The sequence below is a fragment of the Sapajus apella genome, unplaced genomic scaffold, assembly GCF_009761245.1.
Source record: "Sapajus apella isolate SASKATOON/1434 unplaced genomic scaffold, GSC_monkey_1.0 scaffold44, whole genome shotgun sequence".
NCBI lineage: Eukaryota > Metazoa > Chordata > Mammalia > Primates > Cebidae > Sapajus > Sapajus apella.
Window position 1 is genome coordinate 19,468,723 of NW_022436984.1, and position 22,249 is coordinate 19,490,971.

The following is a 22,249-nucleotide window of genomic DNA, read 5'->3' on the forward strand; positions in this document are numbered from 1 at the left end:
TCAGCAGCTTGCACCAGAAGCAAAGTCTTACTGAATATCATCTCCTTTGTAGATTAGATAGGAAGAAGAATTAGAGAGATACAAGGAAATATTTTCTAAGCATAGTTAGACTCTGATTTTTGGTGACAGTACAAACTGAGGAAGTTGGAAAATGCCTCATTGGCCTAAAACTGGTAGCATGTTATAATAAACTAGGATGGGAGGAAAAGTACAGGTTTTTTGTTTTTTGTTTTTTGTTTTTTTTTAATAATTCTCTTGGACTCTTTCTGGGGGATTCTTAATCTTACAGAATTTTGCTGCTTGATGCTCATCCATGGCCTGTGGAATTTATCATCCTTTTCGTGTGGGTGTGTGTAGAAAAGAGGTGGGGCAGTGGGAAAGAGGAGGCCCTGTTGTTGCTAACAGCAAGCCTAAGCTTTCTGTAGCTGTGGCTCTTCATTTTCAGCCAGAAGGAGACATTTTTGATGTTCTAGTTTGCAAGACCATGCCCTTAAGTTATTTGACCCTGTACATCCTCGACCCTTCAAAATATTTAAATTATTCCACACTTCAGTGGGATCACAGATTATATGGTAATAATTTACGAAGCTTCTTTTATGCAAACAGCTAAAGGAGGAGGAGACACAGGTGGTAATGTAATTCCTGGAGAGCTTAAGCCTAAAAGCCTGCTATTAAGAGGAAAGGGGAAAGGACTGTTCAAGACCTGTGTCTTGAAAGAATGCTGTTTATCTTGTATTCAAAGGCCAGGGAGTGTGTCTACGGGTAAACTAAGCAATTCTTCCAAGAATCCTGACAGGAAAAGGTCTTCGGGGTTTGTCATAGTTGCTAATATTCTCTTGAAATAGGCTATTTCTCAACAAGTGAAACCAGATGTCATTTCACGTAAAGACTTTCTCTAAGCACCAGTAGTCCTGCCATCTTTTCATCTGTCCAGTTAAGCTTGCGTCAGAAAAAGAACACAACCATTTTGGTTTAAAAAAAAAAAAAAAAAAATGTTGTTCTTCTCATCTGAACGGCCAAAAGGTATTGGCGTGCGAGGACTACAGTTCAAATAAGGGCTACTGTGACTGGATTTTGAAAAATTACTTTTCAGATTGAGGCCGAATCCCTTTGGCTTTCCTGTTCTAAAATTAGATACTTCTGGTGGGCCTTTCCCTTATCTTCCTGATCGAGATCTGATGTCACTGGAGGTCAGACACATATGGCAAAAGGGAATTTAAATATGTGCCAATTGGAAAATTATCCTAAAATATCTTTATTCTATTTCCAGGCCATAAATGATCACAAGTGCTTTGAGCCAAGGTACTGATCCCAGGCAAGTGTTTGCAAAAGTTTAAAAAGTAGGATGGATCGGTTGATTCATGCTTTAGCTGATGGCGCTGTCTCTTGGGAAGCTAACCCACTCTTGCCTCCTGCCCATGGGGCCGGTGGAACACTGCTGTTTGATTTGTCATAACTACCTCTTCTGGGACTATATTGGTCCCCAGCCACCCATTTGCAAAGATCCATCCTCCCTGAAGACTGTTTAACAGACATTCCAAAACGCTGGCAGCTGACAGCCCAACCGCCATTTTAATCTTGGCATTTGCCATGACAGCGTGTGGCACAGCAGGCTGCGACCTAGAGGAAAGACGGAGGTAGTGAGGGGTGGCCGGGGCTGTGGGGTGGTGACATGGCCCTGTACGGTGTCAGGTGAAGGGGGATCATTCATAAACTTCCTTTCTTTTGTTTTGATGTATCTGTTTTTCCCCTTATTTCTGCCAATACACCCACTTGAGCACTGGCTTGGCTAAAGTTACCCCCAAGAAAATGTTGAAGTAAGGAGTCACCTACCTCACTTCATTTTTTTGAGGCCTCACTTTTTTTCCTTCCTTTCTTTCCCTCTAAATTTCTTAATGAAAATAGATTGGCAGAGATTGAATTGGCTAAGGCTATCTGTTGCTTTTTTGATTTTCCCATCTCAAGGGGGAAGAGGGCAGGGAACTATCCACTCAAATTAGGACTCCTAGACTTATATTCATTTAACAACTTTATGTTATCCAGAACATTTTGTACAAATACATTGTAAAAAGAAGCTATTTCTAGTTCTTGGGGCATAGTCTGTGAACTGCTTTGTCTGTATGTCTCATAAATTTTCCATTTAGATGATCAGAGCAGGACAGAAGTTTCTTGCTGAGCTTTTAGACTACAGGCAAGTGTTGTCACTGGCTGACCCTTGGTTATAAGTACGTGGGAACTGTGTCCTGGGCTTCACAGACAGGAGGAGAGAGTTAGTTCTGTGGTGAGCTCTGTCTTTGGGGTGGTGGGAAGTCAACCCCAAAGAATAATAATTCTTTTATCAACGCTTCTGTTTTAACTAAGTTGGCAGAGTTCTATCTTCTCTAGCGATACATGGCAAAGGAAACTCATTTGGGCAATGAGAACTGGTGGTTCATCTGAGTTATGTGGAACATGTTCAGAGATGACATTGTATTAATTCTGTGCATGGGCAGGAATTAGAACTGCTAATAAATTATTGCCAGGTAGAAGTTCTAAAGAGCCTACCATGATAAAAAGATAAGGATCATTTTAACCAGCACATTTGCTAAATAGGTAGTTGTTACTGATGCCAAAACTTTTCTTTCTGTCTTAAATTATTAAAACATTTTCTACATTTGCATTGGCTATTAACTGGCCAAGCAATGCATTTCTTTCTAAAGATAAATGTTCAGGCTGGTCCTATATAAGATAGCACAATATCCTATCTAAATAAGTGCCAAATGAATGACGTACACTATTTATACTCAGTCTTTGTCCATCAAAATAATTACGTTTAAACAGTTTGGATACATAGGAAAAGAATGGTTCTTAATGTAGTGGTTCAGATTCACAATAAACAGCCTGAGGTGACATCTGAGTTTTGGCCCTACCTGGAAGGCAGAGGTGACAGGAGTACCTCTTGTCAGCCCAAGGCAGTGAGTTGTGTGCTGTGGCCTGGCCTTTGCTCCCTGTGGCTTTGCTTGTTTCTTCCACATGTTCAGTTCATATTCATGTGTGGGTCCAGCCTACATGTACAAAATGAAACACCATGTGTAATTTCAAGGGTAGATACGTCTTAGAGTTCTGAGAAAAAGAAGAATGAGCCCTTTACGTGTTCCAGTAACACTGCTTGCATCTAATAGATACTCACAACACATCTGCTAAAGATAGAATGACGTTCGTGAAATTGATGTATAAAACTTCCAGTCAGTTTAAAGCAGAGCCTGGGGGTCTAAAGTAGAGGGATTGCTCATCCTTATCAAGCTAGTCCACTTGGTAATAACTACTTAGCTAACCCTCCTAACTTGGCAGACCAAGAATATGATGCAAGGTAGGGGTACAGTAAAAGTCATGAGAATCTGGAATGCTGGTATTCCAGGCATTTGCTGAAGGTTTCCTGGCATTAGATTGTTCGTAGGTCAGTATTGCAAGAAAATGCACACTTTTTACATCATACTGTGGTTGAAGGCAGGGTTTCCTTACTGCCTCACTGATTATATCACTCGCTAAGGGATTAGTCAGAAGGCAATGGAAACATCATTTTTATTGTTCATGAGAGAGACTGGGGGTTTGTTGCACTTTGACACTATTGGTGGGTAGAATCTTCCTTTGGGATTCTTAGAAGAGGATCATGAATTAGTATAAACCTTAGCTGGTCTGTATCCAGAATGAAAACAAAGTAATCTATTTGGGCGAGTCGCTAATTTATGAGCATGCCTACTCTGTTAGGTCCAGTTAAGGATTCAGAAAGTGACTTCAGGAGCTGCTCTGGGAAACGACCATAAAACAGTGTTGAATTGGGTTTCCTGAAGTAATGGTGCTCACCCATCTTGGTAATACAATCACAGCAGAGAAGGACCAAAATGATATTAAATAGATTGATATATCTAAGTAATCAGTCAATATTTATTGTTGTACCCTTAAATTATTTGACCCTGTACATCCTCGACCCTTCAAAATATTTAAATTATTCCACACTTCAGCACTGAGCTTACAGGTTATATGATAATAATTTACCAAGCTGCTTTTATGCAAAGAGCTAGAGGAGGAGGAGACACAGGTAGTAATGTAATTCCTGGAGAGTTTAAGCCTAAAAGCCTGCTATTCAGAGGAAAGGGGAAGGTATCCTCTCAATAGCAGGTACACGGTATCATTCCTGCTCATGAGGACTGAGAAAGACCAGTTGAAGAAGGGTAGAAAAATAATACCAAGTTTAAAAAACTCTCTCTGATTTAACAATATAAGGCAATGGTTGAAGGTGGTCATGTACAGAATAAGATCAGTCATCAGATGTGTAGGTTAAGTATTGCTGTGAATTCAGAAGCGGAAGAATTCTCTAAGGGCTGTCTTCACTTGCAGAGGTATCACGATGGGGCCGGAGGATAGAAAAGACCTGACATGTGCACGGGAGGGACTCAGAGCAGTTGCTCCAATGGCTCAGAAGTAACCAAGGCAAGAAGTGGTTGTGATATTCAAAGAAATCAGCTCCAGCAGGGAGTTGTGAAATACCAGATTGAAATTTAGATTACCACCCAGATGAGGGGAACTCTGGACCTTGCTACTCCAAGGGTGATCCCTAGACTAGCAGCATTGCATTACCTGGGAGCCTCTTAGAAAGGCAGAACCTCAGGTCCCAACTTAGACCTGCAGAATCAGAATATTTGGGTGTGGAGTCTAGGAATTATGCCATAAAAAAGTGTCCAGTGGATTCTTCTGCCTGCTCAATTGTGGAAAGCACTGCTGTTTAGAACTGGGACTTGGTTCCAAATGACAATGGAGATGCTTCGAAGAATCTCTGAAGATGCTTTGAAGAGGAGAAGTGGCATGTCTTCTAGTGAGCACACAGACCAGGGCATTTCAGAGACTTTCTTTTACTTGGTAGCCTCTGCTGTATTCTCACTTACCTGCTGCTCACCACCTGGAAGGTGAAATATCTCCAAACTGCCAGTCACTGACTATTGAAGTTGAAATCATATAACTGTTCTCTGAAGTGGTTTCTGAAGGCTGTGGGTAGGCCTTTTTTGGATACTGATATGGTATGCATCTAAAATATATTTATATAAGAAAGGATTCTTTAAAGTATATGCTTTGCAAAAAAAAAAATACTCCAATCAACAATAAGAACGTCTGTAGAGTACTTAGAGTTTAGAACATAAAACTCATTCATGTCTTTTCTAACTATTTAACAAATCCGTTTCCTGTATTTTGATTCCATTCATTTATCTGGCACTTATCAGGAAATTCATGTTTCCACGTTACACAGTTAATATGGGCTCTTATAAATCAGTACACCACTTTGATGGAAAAAATTTCCAAACTAAATCATTGCATAACCATTTATAGCAATAGCATCACAGTTATAATAAAATTCGCACAAATGTTAAAGTCTTGTTAAAAAGAATTTTGAGTATTATTTTAGTTTTTCTTGGCAACTTTGGTATAACAGCTGACTGTAAGAAGGGCTGTAAGAAGTTGAGATTGCTATTCCTGCTTTAAATAGTTCCAGATTGGCAATTTCTGAGGCAATTCTAACGACTACCTATTCCCTTATTTCCTAAGCTGGGAAGAATGGCATTTTCTTAAGGTTGAAATCCTAACCTGAATTCTGCTGACAGAACTGCAAAGTGGTATGTAGCCGACCGACCTGTGCATGGTGTTGGTTTTGCTGTTGAATAGCACATGCTTCCTGGTGCTAGTGTTTCTTTCCCTACTCAGAGGACCTTTTCTCTCTTACTGATTTACAGTGATGTCCAGATGGTGGAGTTTTCCACAAAGCAGCCCACTGTATGAACAACATGACATTATATTCACCTGGACTCTAGGTTGACTCTAAAGAAGGCAAGGGTCCTTTGGTCACAGGGAGAACTGTCATGTTCCTTCAAAAAGTAGCAGAGACTTTGTGTTCTAGAGACTCAAGACTACCTCTGTAAATGTAACCAGAGCAGAAGCTTCCTGTGTGGATCCCAACACAAATTCTTGAACCTCAGCCCTAAGCACCTTTATTTTTGATGTATAAAAGGTGGCATTTTATTGACAGCTCTGTTGAATGATGTTGAGGGTGACTCCTGGTGTAACAGAAAGAGCCCTGGTTTGGGGACAGATGTCGGCTCAGATTCTGGCTGTACTACTTGTAGTTCTATGGCCTTGGGCAAGTCAACTCCTCTGAGCCTCTGTATGTTTGTGTAAAATGTGGGTATTAACATTCACTTTCAAAATTCTTGCATCAGTGGAATAGTAGCTTAGATTTGACATATAGTAGGTGCTCAATAAATGATAACTATGATTAATCTTTACTTGTTAATTATATCCCCACATTTGCCTTAGATTATCATTTTCTGAGAAAATAAAAAGGCCAAGATGGAGATGGTTTGCTCCAAACAGCTGGGTCTCATCACTGTTCTCTTAAGTAAACTAAATGCATAGAGATCCCCATCACTTCATGACTTTCCAGCACCCAGAAAACCCAAACCCTACTCATCTTGACGCCCTCCCCCTAAATCCCAATTCTTCTATGGAATCTTCCAAAAAAAAAAAAATCCAATAATGTTAATGTATTTCACTGGAGTTTCTCATCTCTCCAACCAGATTGTAGCCTTTTTGAAGTCCTCTATAAATATATACTTGTCAGTTGTTTTGAAATTTGTTCATCATGGAGCCATAGACCGCTGCTGACTAGTGAATGAAAAATCAGAACTATTATTTTCCTGAGCAGTTTTTGAGGGGTAGGCAGCTATAATAAAGATACCTTATTTTAGTTTTCCATGAAGTAGCTACTATTGAGTCTCAATTTTACAAATAGGGAAACCAACATTTCCTTTTGTCCAAGTTCACGCAACCAGTGAGTGACTGAGCTAGGATTTGAACCCAGGCCGTCAGGGTTCCGAGGCCAAATTTGGACCACTATACCACACCAATGAGAATGAAGGATGTGAAAAGCTGTAGGAAACTTTAAAAACATCCACGAAAGGAGTCCCCAAGCAGGGACTGACTACAATCAAATCATGAACTGTTTCAGTTAGGTTCCCAAGCATTTATGACATTACCCACTCTGTTTACATAACAATTTCTGTGTTTAGAGAGACCAGCCTCCTATTTGAACTGTCAGCCATCAGTCTGTACCAAAGCTCCCACCCAGTCCTGAAACTCTCCCTTACTTGGTCTAACCACCTTTCCAAGTATTTAGGAACAAAAGATTTGTGAACAGATTAAACAGAGGCTGCTTTTGTTCCACTCTTACAGCTACCTATGCTTGCTTAATGCGGGCTACGTGGTGTTGACTGGAGTCTGTGCTCATGTATTTTAAACACATGCGGGAATTCAGCACCTTCTTCCGACAGCACAACAATGGTTCAACAATTCTTCACAGAAGACCCTGATCTATTATAGCAAATATTTATAAGTTTATCTCACCACACTGCTCAGCGTTCAGAGTAAATCGAATGGAAATATGGAGATCAAAGAATTTAATAATAAAACCCTTTCATGCTTTATCTGTCATCAAATGAAAGTATTAGTGAAGTGGTATGGAAATCCTCTTCAGCACTTCAGCCACCAGCTGTGCCACTTAAGATTTAAAACAATGTGATCAAGTGTTCAGAATCCACAGGATTGAGTTGTATGTTTATGTTAGTGTATTATTTCCAAGTTGCCAGTTTCTCCCGGATTAGCACATTTTAATTTCGGCTTTATTAAAGGAGTCAGAACATGAAAGGGGATTTAGCAAAGTGGAGATGTCAACCACGCTTTCTTGCCATCATGAAATGGTTTACTTGGTTCTGGGTAGCCATGCATATTAATCCAACAACATGTTTGTAAGACTAAAGCCAAGTAGGACAAGACCACAGCTATCTAGACACAGGTGGGGCCTCCAGGTACTCAATTTGATTTCATATGACCCTACAATTACAAAAACCCAACACAGCAGAGTATCACCTAAACAGTATATGCTTTAAATATTAGGCATTTCTGAAGTGGCTCACATGAGTCCAGTATGGTGCTAGGTATTGTTGAGACATGGTTGGATACAGGAGACATGGCCCTGGGAACTCCATGAGACACCTCTTGTAGGAAGCCATGGTTTTGATGGGAGTGCTCTTTGTCCATCGATGTGCTGGGGCAGAAGACTAAAAGCCACGAGTCCAAGAAATGACTCCCTAGTTAGATTTACCAAGACATGAAATTTTCAGAGAAAAATGCAAAACCAAATGCAATAGAATCACCAAATCTTCATGTTAGAAGGCACCCCAGCAGCTGCCTAGTCCACTGGTTCCCAAACCCCACTACTCCATAGGAAGTACCTGGGGAATTCAAAAATAAATGCACATTCCCAGGGCCCACCCCAGCATCAGAAGCCCTGAGAGAGGGGCCTGGAAACCTGTGTGCTTTAAAATGCTACCAAGGGGTTCTAAACGTCCACCAGCTCATCTAAGCCAGCCTTTCAGTGAACAAAGAGTATTTCTGTTAACAGCCTTGCAGAAGTGATCATCCAACCGAGGCCAGCATCCCCCAGGCTGGAAAGAACTCATTGCAGAACGAGGCAGCAAGGATCTGACATTTCACAGAGGGTTACTAGGTCTATCTTCTATTGCCATAAAAGGCACCTTGCTCTAACTTCTACCTGTTGGGCTTAGTTTGACCCTTGGCAGTAATGCAGACCAAATCTCTTTCCAGTGTGGAAATCCTTCAAATATTGTAAGAGTTTCTCTTCAGTTTGTCCTTTGTGTGATACTTAATTTATTTGCCCATTCATTCAGTTCAGACTGCCAGTCTCCTCTAAGACTGGGTTTGCTCAGGCTGGCTGTTGCACTTCCCTCAGCTGCTTCTCGGAGGTCCTGGCTTTCCTTGCCCTGCTGTTAGCCTTCCTCTGGATGAACTCTAGTTGGTCAGTATTCAGTGTAGTGCACAGTGTCTGACAACACACTGATGGTGTGGTCTGCCCGGCAGAATCCACCAGGAGCAGCGGGAGTGGTTGCTTCCTGCATTCCAGGCTCTGCCCTGCTTCAACCAAAGATTGTTCTGAGACTAAATGAGGGCCCAAACTGATGCAGACTGAAATCTCTGAGGCAGATCAGGGAGGGAAAAGGTCAGTGTGGTTGAATTTACCAGGCATGAGCCACGTCCTGGTAAAGGAATACATTTGGGGATGGAAGAAAGACACTGTCCTTCCAGTACTCCGTGTAGAGAAATACTATTTCACAATACCTGGGTAACTACTGCACAGACCACGCTATGCATGTATGATCAGGTCTGCAAGCTGAACAGATGCTCTCACGTGTCATCTCTTAGAGGCAGGATCGGTCCTGGCTGCTACACTCAACCAGGGAAGGTAAGAGGGGGCAGCTTTTTTCCCCTCTCTTAGTGTAGGATGAGCAACCTGAATATTTCCATCTAAGCAGGTTATGGTTCCATCCCACAATTGAAGGTAAGTATCGATGTGCCTGTTTATTGCGGGTCAGCTTCCTGATCCCATTTGCTTATCTTTAAAACAGGCACAAGAACTTTGCATATTCTTAGGAAAGAAAAGGGTAAGAAAAGAACCATTGTGACTTGACAGCTAGCTGGCTGTGAAGTGAAGGAGTCAGTTAACTCGTTAATGGTTGTATGTACACGAGATTGAAAAAAGTTTCCTTGAGTGTTTTTCCCTGAATCAGCTGGTCATTTTAATATCAATGTGGGCACGTTCTAATCCCCTGGCTAGTCAGCAGGATTTCTTTCTAAGTAGAATTAAGCAAGCAAAGAAACCAAAAAAAAGAGAGAGAAAAAACAGCACCAACAACAATAGCAGCAGCAGCAGCCTCAATGAAATGGTTCAAGGATTGACCTAACCCAGGACTGCAGGTTCTATTTACCACAGTATTCAGTACTTGAGCCTCCTCGAAATCAGAACTCCAGCATAACTTCTTTAGGTTTTACTTTTTCTGTTGGTACAGGAACCGATAAGGTGACTTTTGAGTGTCTGGAATCAGAGTTACAGCCACGTGGGCTGCTTAGGTTCTGTGTGGGGCCCAGCTCCAGCATCGGTGATTGGATACCAGGGAGACTCTTTGAGTTCTTTACTGAGCTGCACGTGCGCTGAACCTAGACAGATGGGGATGTACAAGGGGCGTTCTGAGCACCAGCTGGTAGCCACTTATGTGCTGCTGGTGATACAGGAAGGTGTAAATGTGGGAAACAGGCAGAGTCTGATGCAGTCTACACACCAGATCATGGGGAATCACCTGGGCTTACAGAAAGCATTGGTAGAGGGCAAGCCATATGTGGGCTTTGGCTGGGTTGGGGAAATGGGATTAGAACAAGAATACTTTTCTTTCTATGTTCAAAAATCTTATAAGAAATATTCCAAAGGTCCTAAATTTTGGCTGCAAACAGCTGGCTACTAGTGCCAACGGGCACCAGTGAGCAATCTGTTTTTTTATGTCTATTTAAATTATTTCTTGGCTGGACGTCGTGGCTCACACCTGTAATCCCAGCATTTTGGGAGGCCAAGGTGGGCAGATCGCTTGCATCCAGAAGTTTGAGACCAGCCTGGGCCTGGGCGACATAATAAAACCTTGTCTCTATAAAAAGATGTGAAAAATTAGCCAGGTATGGTGGCAAGCACCTGTAGTCTCAGCTACTCAGGAGACTGAGGTGAGAGGATCGCTTGAGCCTGGTAAGCTAAGGCTACAGTGAGCCAAGATCACACCACTGCACTCCAGCCTGGGCAACAGAGTGAGACCCTGTCTCTAAATAAATAGATAAATTCTTGATAGCATCAGAAAGGGATTTGGCTAAGGCATCCTCTTAGCCAGAACGGGCAGATCAGAGTGTGAAACTTCCACAAGATGACCAGGACACAGCATTGGGTAGAGGCCTGAGGCAAAGGCTCCTGAAGCCTTCCAGCTTTTCTGAAGTCCAGGTGAGTAGCCAGAGACAGAGGACAGTAGCCAGATGCCATGCCCCACAAATGGCAATTGATAGAGAAAGCAGCCAGTGGGGTGAAACCAGGAGGAAGCCAGGATACTGGAAAGTGATGATTCAGCCTGGACATTGATGCTGGTCATGCAATGGGGGAAAAGAAAGAGTCTCTGCAAAACAGTACCACTGTGCTTTCTATTGGCCGGGTTCCCCGTATAAAACCCTCCTGATTCTGTCATTTTCAAAGAGGAAACTAACGACACACCATTCCTGCTTAACTTTAGACGCTGCTATTGTTCATGGCAGGAGATCGCTCTGGTGGTCAGCATTAACGAGATGTAGCCTAGTTGGGGGCTGTTCCGTGTGTGCTGTCATATTATGTGATAAAAACTTCTTTTTCCTAAGATGTTGATGACCCCTGGAAAAGGAAAGTATTCTCTGATCTATTGGACCAAAACTTTTTTTCTTTCCCCTGGCTTTCACACACAGATGGAAGTGAGTGGGACAGGGTGGCAGTAATTTGAGGTCGTTCCCTGGGCTAAGTGCAACTCTAATTAGAGGCAGGAAATGTTTATTTGAGTTTTATTGGGTGAGTCAGTTTGGTGCAGCTTTAGGTCACTCTAAACTTGGGGTATCCTGTTTAAGTCAAATAATCATGGTTCTAAGCAACTAGAAACAAATATCAGATGTATGTCAATGAAGTTTTTACTTTCTACTTTCTCAACCAGCAGACTGTAGGGTGGAATTTTTGCTATTTGACCAATCGTAATTGAATGAAGCCTTTTCTCCAACAAAAAAGTAATCTCCCCTTTTACCAAAAGTGGGATGCACTCTACCCTCTGTGGCTTTATAGACAATCATTATAAGAAAGAATCATGTCTACAGACAATGGAATATTATTTAACCTTAAAAAAGAAAAGAAATTTGGAACAATGTGAATGAAACAGGAGGATATGATGCTATGTGAAATAACCCAGACACAGGAGGCTAAATACTGCATTATACTCCTTACCTGATGAATCTAAAATAGTCGAACTCATAGAAGCAGAGAGCAGAAGAGGTTGGTGGCTTCCAGAGGCTGGTGGAAGCGGAATCGGGGAGGCTTTAACCAAAAGGTTCAAAGTTGTCGTTATGAAAGATGATGGTAAGTCCTGGTGATTTGCTGGGCAGCATAGTGCCAATGTCACAATACCGTATTATATGCTTTTGCTAAGATTGCAGATCTTATGTTAAGTGTTCTCTCTCTCTCTGTCACACACACACACACACACACACACACACACACACACACACACAAATAATAATAATAAAAAGAATGGGCAGGAACTTTGGGAGGTGAGGAATGTGTTTCTGGCATAGACTGTCATGATCATTTCATGAGTGTCTAGTCGTCTCCAAGCTTATCAAGCTGTATACATGAAATATGTACAGCTTTATGTATGTCAATCAGACCTCAAAAAGTAGTGTTTAAAAAAGAAAATAATAAAAATAGCATTTCATTTAGAAAGAAAGGGGAAAAAAACTAGTTATGTGAAAACCCATTTTATATATCCCATCTTAGAATTGGTGTGGATGGAATTGGCCATTGCTATAGGAGTTTGGTTGTGATAACTCTGAATTCGAGGAAAGACCACAAGAAGGTGATTACACTATGTACGGCTGTGAACAATGGGAGTTAGCAGGGGGTAAAGGCCTAGTAGAAAAAGGGCAGACAACATATGAAAATGACTTTTTAAACATCATTAAGGTGATTATTTTTGTTATTGCATAGGAAAATTGACATCACTAAAAATAATTATTACTCAGATGAGACTCTTTCATTCTGTTTGCATTGATAGGCAAGTCCTCAGTAAGAAAAAAAATCCTTCTATTACCTACACTGATCTGATAGTAGTACAGAGTTGGAAGTTCTGGGACAGCTATTAAACAAGCTCTGCCTGTAGTCTGTCTGCTTAAGAGCTGGAAAGTCCTACTCATTATTTACTGTTTTCATTTATTGTAATGATGGCAGTACTATCTTTGTGGCTTAACTCAGAAATGGGGAAATAAATTTGATTTGGTTAAGTTTCCCAAAGTGGCTGTATATTTCTTTTGGTTCTATCAAGGAAGTATAGGAATGAGGATTGCTTGTTTATCTTTTTCAAAGACAATAAAACATTTTGGACAATGGAAATGGAGAGAGAGAGAATAACTTCAGGCTACCTTCTTCAAATCCATCTTGAACTCTGCTTCCAGAATAGTTTTCCTTAAAATCAACTTTATGCCATTTTACAAGTCAAAAGATTTCTAGGGGCCAGATATGGTAGCTCACACCTGTAATCCCACCACTATAGGAGGCTGAGGCAGGAGATCACTTGAGGCCAGGAGTTCAAAACCAACCTGGGTAATATAGAAAGACCCTGTCTAAAAAAAAAAAAAAAAAATTAGCTGGACAGGGTGGCACATGTGTGTAGTCTCAAATACTCAGAAGGCTGAAATGCAGGGGCGTTTGATCTCAGGAGTTCAAGGCTGCAGTGAGCCATGATCGTGCCACTGTACTATAGCCTGAGTGACAGAGCAGGACCCTGTCTCAAAAAAAAAAAAAAAAAAAAAAAAAAATTTTAGGGTTCTTTACTTCCCACCTATGTTTTCAGAACCACTTTTCTGTCTCCTTCCTACCTATTTCCTGGATCTATGCCGTTTCCTAAATGACAGTTTTTTACTGAGCTCACACCTACGACTTTCCTCATTCCCACAGGTAATTTTCATTTCTGCTGACCTCTGCCCTTCAAGGCCGTGCCTCCAATTTGTGAGGCCTTCTCCTCCTCCCACTTGCATTGTTCAAGATTTTAGTCAAGTGTAGTCTTTACCCCAGTTCAGCTTTATCTCAGACAAATTCCTATAGCAGTGGTCAGTTCCATCAACACCAGTTGTATTATAGAAAATACAGGAGCTTCCGTAGGACTGTTTTGTATAATGAACTTCTCTAAGTGATACAGCCTGGATGAGAGATGATTATTCTCTAGGGGGTGCTAAGATACAATCCAGATACATAGGCTTCACAATCTGATTTGATACAGGAGAGTTTAGCACATAATTATACAGCATTTTATATTGCTTTCCGTGATTTCCTGTGCTCAGTTTCTAGCTCTTGAAAAACAAAGCTTTGGCTTATGCCATCTTCTATATCCCCTGGCCACCTACCCCAAATCTGGGCACCTAGGAAGGACCTGTTGAATTGATAGGTTAGATGATATAGACACGGAGGGGAGAAGATGTTTCAGAGTGTGAAATTAGGACCTGCGATTTCCTTATATGGTACATTGGAGAAATGGTGCATGCTGTCACCAGCACAAGTGTGGGCTGTTCCAAGCCTGGTCTTTGTGTGGTCACTTATGTGAAATTGATGTAACAGCTCTAAAATCTTTGCACATATAAACAGCTGGCAGCTGATGGAGAATGTGTGACCAAATAATCCTATCTGCTGCTGAGAGGAAGCCTCTGGCTCTCTGTCACACCTCGAGTGGCAAACAGTGCAGGCCTAGTTTTCTCTTCAAGGGTAGGAAATGTTAGCGCTCTGGGAAAATGGAGCCTGATGGGAACCTCAAACACACGGTGTGGTTCTTCCAGCTCGCAGGTCATGATTAACTATTCTTACCCTAAATGGCCGTGACACATAATCTCTTCCCTAATTTTATTATTTCACTTGCTATCACAAGACCGTAACTTTTTAGACATTCAGGTGAGATTAAGGGAGGAGGAGGTGGAATAAGGCTTTAAAAATCTTTGATTACCTCAGAAAACATATTTGCTTACTTTACCAGGAAGTTGATGTTTTGTTTTGCTTTATTTTCCACCCATGCCAAGAGGGGATTAATGGGTGGCTGCTGGGTTTGCCAGCTTTCTTCTGATTTCAGTTTATGTAATTAAGCAATTCTCAGATCTGACTTGAGGTTCTCATCCTACATAAAAACATGCTTCTCAAATGTGTTAGATTTGGAGGTCAGAAACAATGCAAACTCAATAGAGGGAGGGGACATGAAAATTTTACCTTGTTTTAAAACACCCAATATATAAAAAAAGAGTTGGTTATGCTTTGGGGTCATGAACATGGAGCTATATTGAGTAGAAAGCAAGTTAAAACTAACATTCAAAATGGGCTAAAGTTAGACTAGCTCAAGAAGAGGTTTTACAATAGAAATGACGAGGGGTAACCAACTCTGGGTTAGCTTTGAGTTTCTAGCAATCTGCACCTCGTCCGTGGTGGGTGTTCAAGGACTCAGGCATTTGATACAGACATGATAGGAACCCACTATATGCCTGGCTCAGTTCTAGTTGCTGGGAGTACAGCAAGGAACTAAATCAACAAAAATTCCTCTTCTCATGGTGCTTCCTGGCGTGGATGCTGGATGAGCAGGTTTTGCTTGAGCACCTCTCAGGTGTGGAGTTTGGAGTTAGTATTGCTTGGGATTGCTAGGAAGAATCAATGTGTTCCTCAAGGAGCTGAATGTCTCGCTGGGAAGTGAAGACCTATCCAAAGAACAAAAGAACCGTTCAAGTCTGTAACCAAATACTGGGGTGTGGATATAGACGGACCCTCTGAAATGGTGAGAGTGGGCAACCAGCTCCAGATTCCGCAGACACAGGTTCACAGCAGTAGGCTGACTTAACTAGCTAACTTAACTAGCTAAGCAGTAAGAATTTGTAGTTATGCATACACACACACACACACACACACACTCTCTCTCTCTCTCTCTCTTTTTAGAGGCAGGGTTTCATTGTGTTGCCCAGGCTGGAGTACAGTGGTGCCATCACAGCTCACTGAAGCCTTTACCTCTTGAGCTCAAGCAGATCTCCCACTTCAGCCTCCCAAGTAGCTGGGACTACAGGTGTGCACCACCATGCCTGGCTAACTTTTTAAGTTCTTGTATAGAGAGGGTCTCGCTATGTTGTTTAGGCCTCAAGCCATCCTCCCACCTCAGCCTCCCAAAGTGCTGGAATCACAGGCGTGAGCCATCACACCTGGCCTGTAGATATACTTAGATCACTGTTTGCTTCTTATAGCCCTCTGACCATTTTTGGTTCTTCTATTCACGTGGTGCTTGTTTTTAAAAGAGATTATAAGAGCTTCTCTTTCAGGTTAATTCAATTCCCTTAAAAAAAAACAGCAGGCCAGAGGTACCAGCAGTTCCTGCCCTCACGAAGCACATAGAATACTGGGGGAGAAAGTCATAAATTAATAACACAAAACATCTGCTGTGCTGAATGTTACGACAGGGTGCAGTACTTTACAGGGGGATTTAACCTTGTCAGAGAAGTCAGGGGCGGCTTCCTGGAAGAAAAGGTGCTTGTGCTGAGGGCGGAAGGATGGGGAGGGAGAGGAGAAAACGTTCCAGGCAGAAAGAACAGCTCGAGGAAAGCCCTGGGGCAGAGGGAACAAGGGACAATGGAAAAGAAGACTGAGAAGATCTCACAGACTTTGAGGTGTATTAGGAAGTTTTCGGTTTATTCTAGAGTAACAGGGAGCCTTTAATAAAATCAAGCTATAGAGGCGGGGCGCGGTGCTCATGCCTGTAATCCCAGCACTTTGGGAGGCCAAGGAGGGTGGATCGCTTGAAGTCGGGAGTTTGAGACCAGCCTGGGCAGCATGGCAAAATTCCGTCTCTACTGAAAACACAAAATACAAAAATTATCTGGGCATGGTGGCATTTGCCTTTAGTCCCGGCTACTCGGGAGGCTGAGGCAGGAGAATCACCGGAACCTGGGAGGCAAGGTTGCAGTGAGCCAAGATCACACCATTGCTCTCCAGCTTTGACTGAGCAAGACTGTCTCAAAAAGCTAAGCATTAGACTTAGAGAAGAAAGGGGGGTGGGTTATAAGCAGATTTCTGTTTCAGCAGGGTCCCTCTACCTAGAGCGTGACCAGCATTTGGAGAGAGAAATGGAGTAAATGTGGGGAGCATCAGCAGCAAGCCATTTGCAAGAATCTAGACAAGGGATGATAGTTGCTTGGGCCAGAGTGGTGGGCATGATAGTGGCAGAGATAGAAACGGATAAGTATACAGCACAAAGGTACCAAATGCAAAGATACCATAAGCATGGTGACGGATGAGGGATGGGGGGGCATTAAATGACAGGTTTCTGATGGGGGAAGCTTTGCCCTGAGACCTAGAGGACTAGTTCATTGGGGCAGATTGTGAAGTCAGTTTTGGACACATTGAACTTGAGTGCCTTTGGAGCATCTGGAGAGAGATATCAGAACCGCAGTTGGACGAGTGGTCCTGAGCTTGGTAGGGAAGTCTAGGATGGAGGTCTGAGCTTGTGAGTCATCTGCATAGAGGTGCCTTGGAAACTGGGTGTGGAGGAGATCCTCAGCAAGCACTCAGTGAGGATGGGGAGGATCTGGAGCCCAGCTTGTGGGATTCCAACACTTAACAGCTGGGAAGAGGAGGAGCCCATGAGAGAGGCAGAGAAAACCCTGCCAGAAATGTAGTGGGGAAACCTGAAAGCCAAGGGAAACAAGTGTGTGTTGAAAGAGGATGTGGTCAGGAAAGAAAGCTGCAGAGAGGTCAGAGAAAATGAAGACTTACTAATGATAATAACTGCTCAAATACCATCTATAACAATAGTCATAGCCAGTCTTCGTTTTGAGCCAGGCATTTTAACATATAATTTAATCTTCATGAGAAGTCTGTAAGGCAGGTTCTGTTACTCAATCATCCTGATTTTTTTTTTTTTTTTTTTTTTTTTTTGAGACCGAGTTTCTCTCTGTCATCCAGGCTGGAGTGCAGTGGCGCAATCTCAGCTCACTGCAACTTCCACCTCCCGAACTCAAGCAATTCTCGGCCTCAGCCTCCTGAGTAGCTGGGATTACAGGCATGCGCCACCATGCCCAGCTAACTTTTGTATTTTTTGCATAGACAGGGCTTTGCCATGTTGGCCAGGCTGTTCTTAAACTCTTGGCCTCAAGTGATTCGCCCGCCTTGGCTTCCCAAAGTGCTGGGATTACAGGCATGAGCCACCACGCCTGGCCTATCCTCATTTTTACAGATCAGAAAACTGAGCACAGAGAGCCAAAGGCATTTGCCCGAGTTATTTGCAGCCAGTAAGTGATAAAACCAGTATGGGAACACCTCTTTCTTACTCCACAGCCCCTACTCTTAAAGACTGTGTCCAGCGTTGCTAGAATAAAAAGCAGCCAGGGAGGATGATGCGGAGGGGAGATTTTTCCCATTTAGAGATTTGGATTCTCCTAAATACAGCCAAGGAAATACTCCAGTTTTACTAAAGTTCAAGTCCAGGGTCGGTGATTATGCAGCAGGCACCTCAGTGGCTGCTTCAGGTGTTGTGGTTCAGTGTTCAATGAGTGATCTGGCTGTGCTTCCCATGTGAAAGCTTGTCCCAGTGCTCCAGGGCACAGGCTCTCACAGTGTTGTCCCTGGCCTGCCAGCATGGCCCAGGAACTTGTTAAAGGATGCAGATTTTCAGACTCCACCCCAGATCTTCTGACTCAGAAATCTGAGTAGGGGCTCAGGAATCCATGTCCTAACAAGTTTCCATGTGATTCTAAAGCACAAGTTTAAGAGTCTTTGTCTTGGAGGGAATCCTTGAAAAGACAAAAAGGAGACGAAAATCATGTATAATCCTTATATTGCACAGATGCAAGATACCTGGGCAGAAACCGGATGGAGGAGAGTCAGTGTTTCTCAACCCTGGCCGCACATGGGAATCACCTGAGGAGCTCTGACAACTACTGGGGCCGGGTTCCACTCTCAGAAGTTCTGATTCCAATGGTCTAGGGTTGGCCAGAGCATTTAATTTTTGACATGAGGATTTGACTAGAGATTGGATGATTGAATAAATAGTTGGCAAGGCAGCCCGTGTACTTCTGTTTACAAAATTATACTCTGAGGAGAAAACAAGGCAGGCCTTGAAGGCTAAGGGCAAGATAAACGGAAGAAAAGCTGGACTTAGGTGCTTTGTGAATGCCAGTAAAGATGGAATATTCTGGAGACCGACCGCAGTGGGGGTGAAGGTAGTTTGAATTAGTAACAATTCTTAACTGTGGACTTTATTTTCAAAGAGATGCCAATAATAAGATAGATATGCTTCCTAAGTCAAGAAGCCCATTGGTAAATTTTACTGAGACTAATGGAAAATAATATGCTAACATCCTCCTGGAAGCTTCGCTTAGACTTTTTTTTTTTTTTTTTTTTTTTGAGACGAAGTCCCACTTTGTCGCCCAGGCTGGAGTGCAATGGTGTGATCTCGGCTCACTGCAACCTCCACCTCCCAGGCTCAACCGATTCTCCTGCCTCAGCCTCCCAAGTAGCTGGGACTACAGGTGCCCACCACCATTTCCAGCTAATTTTTTGTATTTTTAGGAGAGACGAGGTTTCACCATGTTAGCCAGGATGGTCTCGATTTCCTGACCTCGTGATCCGCCCACCTCGGCCTTCCAAAGTGCTGGAATTACAGGCGTGAGCCACAGCGGCCGGCCGCACTTAGACTATTTCTATGTGTTAAGAATGTGCTCTGCGTCTCTGGCCTCTCACCATTTACTTCACTAACCTTCCTCTGCAACAGATCTGGTCAGTTTACTGGCCCCTAAACTTGCTCACCCCATTCCCACATCCTGGCATTGGTTCCCCCCTCCTCTGACCTTTTTCTCTACAGGCCTAGCTCCATCTAAAATCCTACATGGCCTCCCAAGTCAGAGAGCTCCTTTTTCTCTGAATCTTTTTAGCACCTGGTGTCTTTCATGTATTCAGCTCCTATTTTGTTTTTCATTCTGCCCATTTCCCATGTCCACCCCTGGGTTGTAAGCTTCCCCAGGACAACAGTGGTTTATAATTCTTTGCCCACACCTAGCAGAGCGTCTCACACCCTAGAAGCTTAGAATATAATAGTCAAGAAACCACGCAAAGAGAATGTCAGTCCGTCCTCTCCCAACACGATCTTGGATTGCGGGTAAGAAGGAGGTCCCCATAATGAGGCATGACTGTGGTTTGGCTGTTCTGGAGGCTGCCTTGAGGGAAGAAGCCACAGGGGATCCTGGAAGGAATATCCTCCAAAGTAAAAAGTGGCCCTCACAGTGAATGGAGGTTCACAGTCTCATGATTCCACAATGCAAGCTATTGGTCTCCTAGGACTGCCTCAACAGATTACTGCAAACTTGGTGGCTTAAAACAATAGAAAAGTGTTCTTTCACAGTTCTGGAGGCCAGGAGTATAGCATCACTGGGCCTCCATGAAGGTGCTGGCCAGGCCCTTCTCCCTCCAGAGGCTCTGCCCCTTGCTTCCCCCAGCTTCCAGGGCTGTCTGCATCCTTTGACTTGTGACTCTTCCACTCCCATCTCCGCCTCTATGGCCACTTGGCCTCCTCCTCCCTTTCTCAGGTCTCCCTCTACCTCCCTCTTCTAAGGACACTTATGACTGTATTTAAGACCCGCCCTAGTAATCCAGGATAATCTCCCTGTCTCAAGATCCTTAACTTCTTTATTTCTGCAGAATCCTTTTTTTTTTTTTTTTTTTTTTTTTAGCCATATAAGGTAACATTTACACATTCAAGGGTTAGGACCTGGATATCTTTTAGAGGAGAATTGTTCAATTTACCACATTTATAAAAGGAACTGGAGCCCCAAAAGGGCAGAGACTTGTCCAAGGCCACACTGCCAGTTGGCAACAGAAATCGAAGACCCAAGTCTCCTTTCTGCCCATTTTATGCTTCTTCCACAAGACCAAGCTGATGCCCACTGAAGGAAGACGGAGAAAAAGTAAAACTGCGCTTCATCCCCTAATCTGTGTGCTTCCTTTGACTTCTTTCTAGATCAGGTGCTACCAGGATTCACCCACCTTTGAGGCTTCTTCCCCGTTGAGTCCTGGTAACCTTACGCTGAGCTCACACTGTGCTGGCCTGTGTGGGCAGCTGCAGTCAGATGACCCAAATGGCATTTTCTTCTCTCCTTTCAGGACCGCCTCTTTTTCGTCATGGAATATGTAAACGGTGGAGACCTCATGTTTCAGATTCAGCGCTCACGAAAATTCGACGAGCCTCGTTCACGGTTCTATGCTGCAGAGGTCACGTCGGCCCTCATGTTCCTCCACCAGCATGGAGTCATCTACAGGTAGCCTCTTCTCTCCTCCTCTCTTTCCTGAAAGTGAAGAAAATAAAGAATGCTTCGGATACTTGAAATGACTTCAGTTCCTGCCTGCTCGTCTCTTAGCAACCTGCTTTAGACTAGTTGTTTGTTCCAGTTTGCTCACAGAGGACTTTCGGGGGGCTGTTTATTACTGTGAATGTTAGTATTGGAATGGCCCTGGGAGATTTGACCCACTGTTTGTGCCCGTTTTGATTTAAAGCTCAAGCATGACATTTTAAAGGCTTGGTGCCAGGTGACCTTGGAGTGACCTTCATTTCTCTCTCTCCTCCACCCTCTTCCTTGAACATCAGGGCATTCTCTTTACGTTTTTCTTCTGTGCCACGAACTTCCTCCCCTTCCCAGCCTCTTGCCACTTCCTGAGTTTGTTTGGCTTAGTTGTCTCCAGCAGATAGAATCAAGGAAGGAGGAGTTGCTTGAGGGACTGGGGTTTATGATCTTGGGAATGGGAACTAGACAATATCCAACAGGAAGTGACTTTTTGCAGATCATCCAATCCTTTATTACTGCCCACTCCCCTTCCAAGAAACACACACACGTGCACACACACACATGCACGCACATGCACATGCACACACACACACATGCACGTGCACACTAATTTTCCAGAAAGAGCAAGACTATTTATGCAGGCTCTTCTATGAGGTCAGGAATTCTGGGAAGAGTAAATATTTATAATTAGCAACAAGGACACTAAAGTTCCTTAAGGAACTTTAGTTTTCTCAGTGGCTGTTAATTTCTTTACTTGGTCTTTGCTTCCCTTTTTTTTTTTTTTTTTTTTTAATTGTGTAGAACAGTAGCTGGTTTGGTTTAACCTAGAACTGGGTTACTCACCTGAACATCACTAACCTGCTCCTGGGAGCAGTGCCCTGGCCAGATGTTCTTCGGAACCTCGAGTGGTCAACCCCATTCGAGGCTCCCCTTCCTTCTGCCATCTCTTAGCTTCCTTAGTCAGTGGTTTCCTAGAACCCATATAATAAAGCCCATACTTCCTAGTCTGCCATTCACGGCCCTCTGCCATGGGAGTCCATGCATGCTGCATATCCAATTACCACAAACGTAATGGCTTCAAACAGCACTCATCCATGATCTCACAGTTTCTATGGGTCAGGAGTCCAGGTGTGACTTATCTACCTGCCCTGTTCAGGGTCTCACAAGGCTGTGATTGAGGTGTCGCCAGGCTGCATTCTTATCTGAA

At 43.1% G+C, this 22,249-nt stretch overlaps 1 protein-coding gene across 2 annotated transcripts in view; it reads left to right on the top strand.

Annotated features, from left to right (window-relative positions):
* Positions 1 to 22,249, top strand: part of PRKCE (protein kinase C epsilon) — a 535,093-nt gene that overhangs the window by 411,681 nt on the left and 101,163 nt on the right. For both annotated transcript variants that reach the window (XM_032239536.1, XM_032239537.1), the window contains exon 11: positions 20,864 to 21,018. In XM_032239536.1, the coding sequence (XP_032095427.1) occupies positions 20,864 to 21,018 (155 nt within the window). The remainder of the gene's footprint in view (positions 1 to 20,863; positions 21,019 to 22,249) is intronic.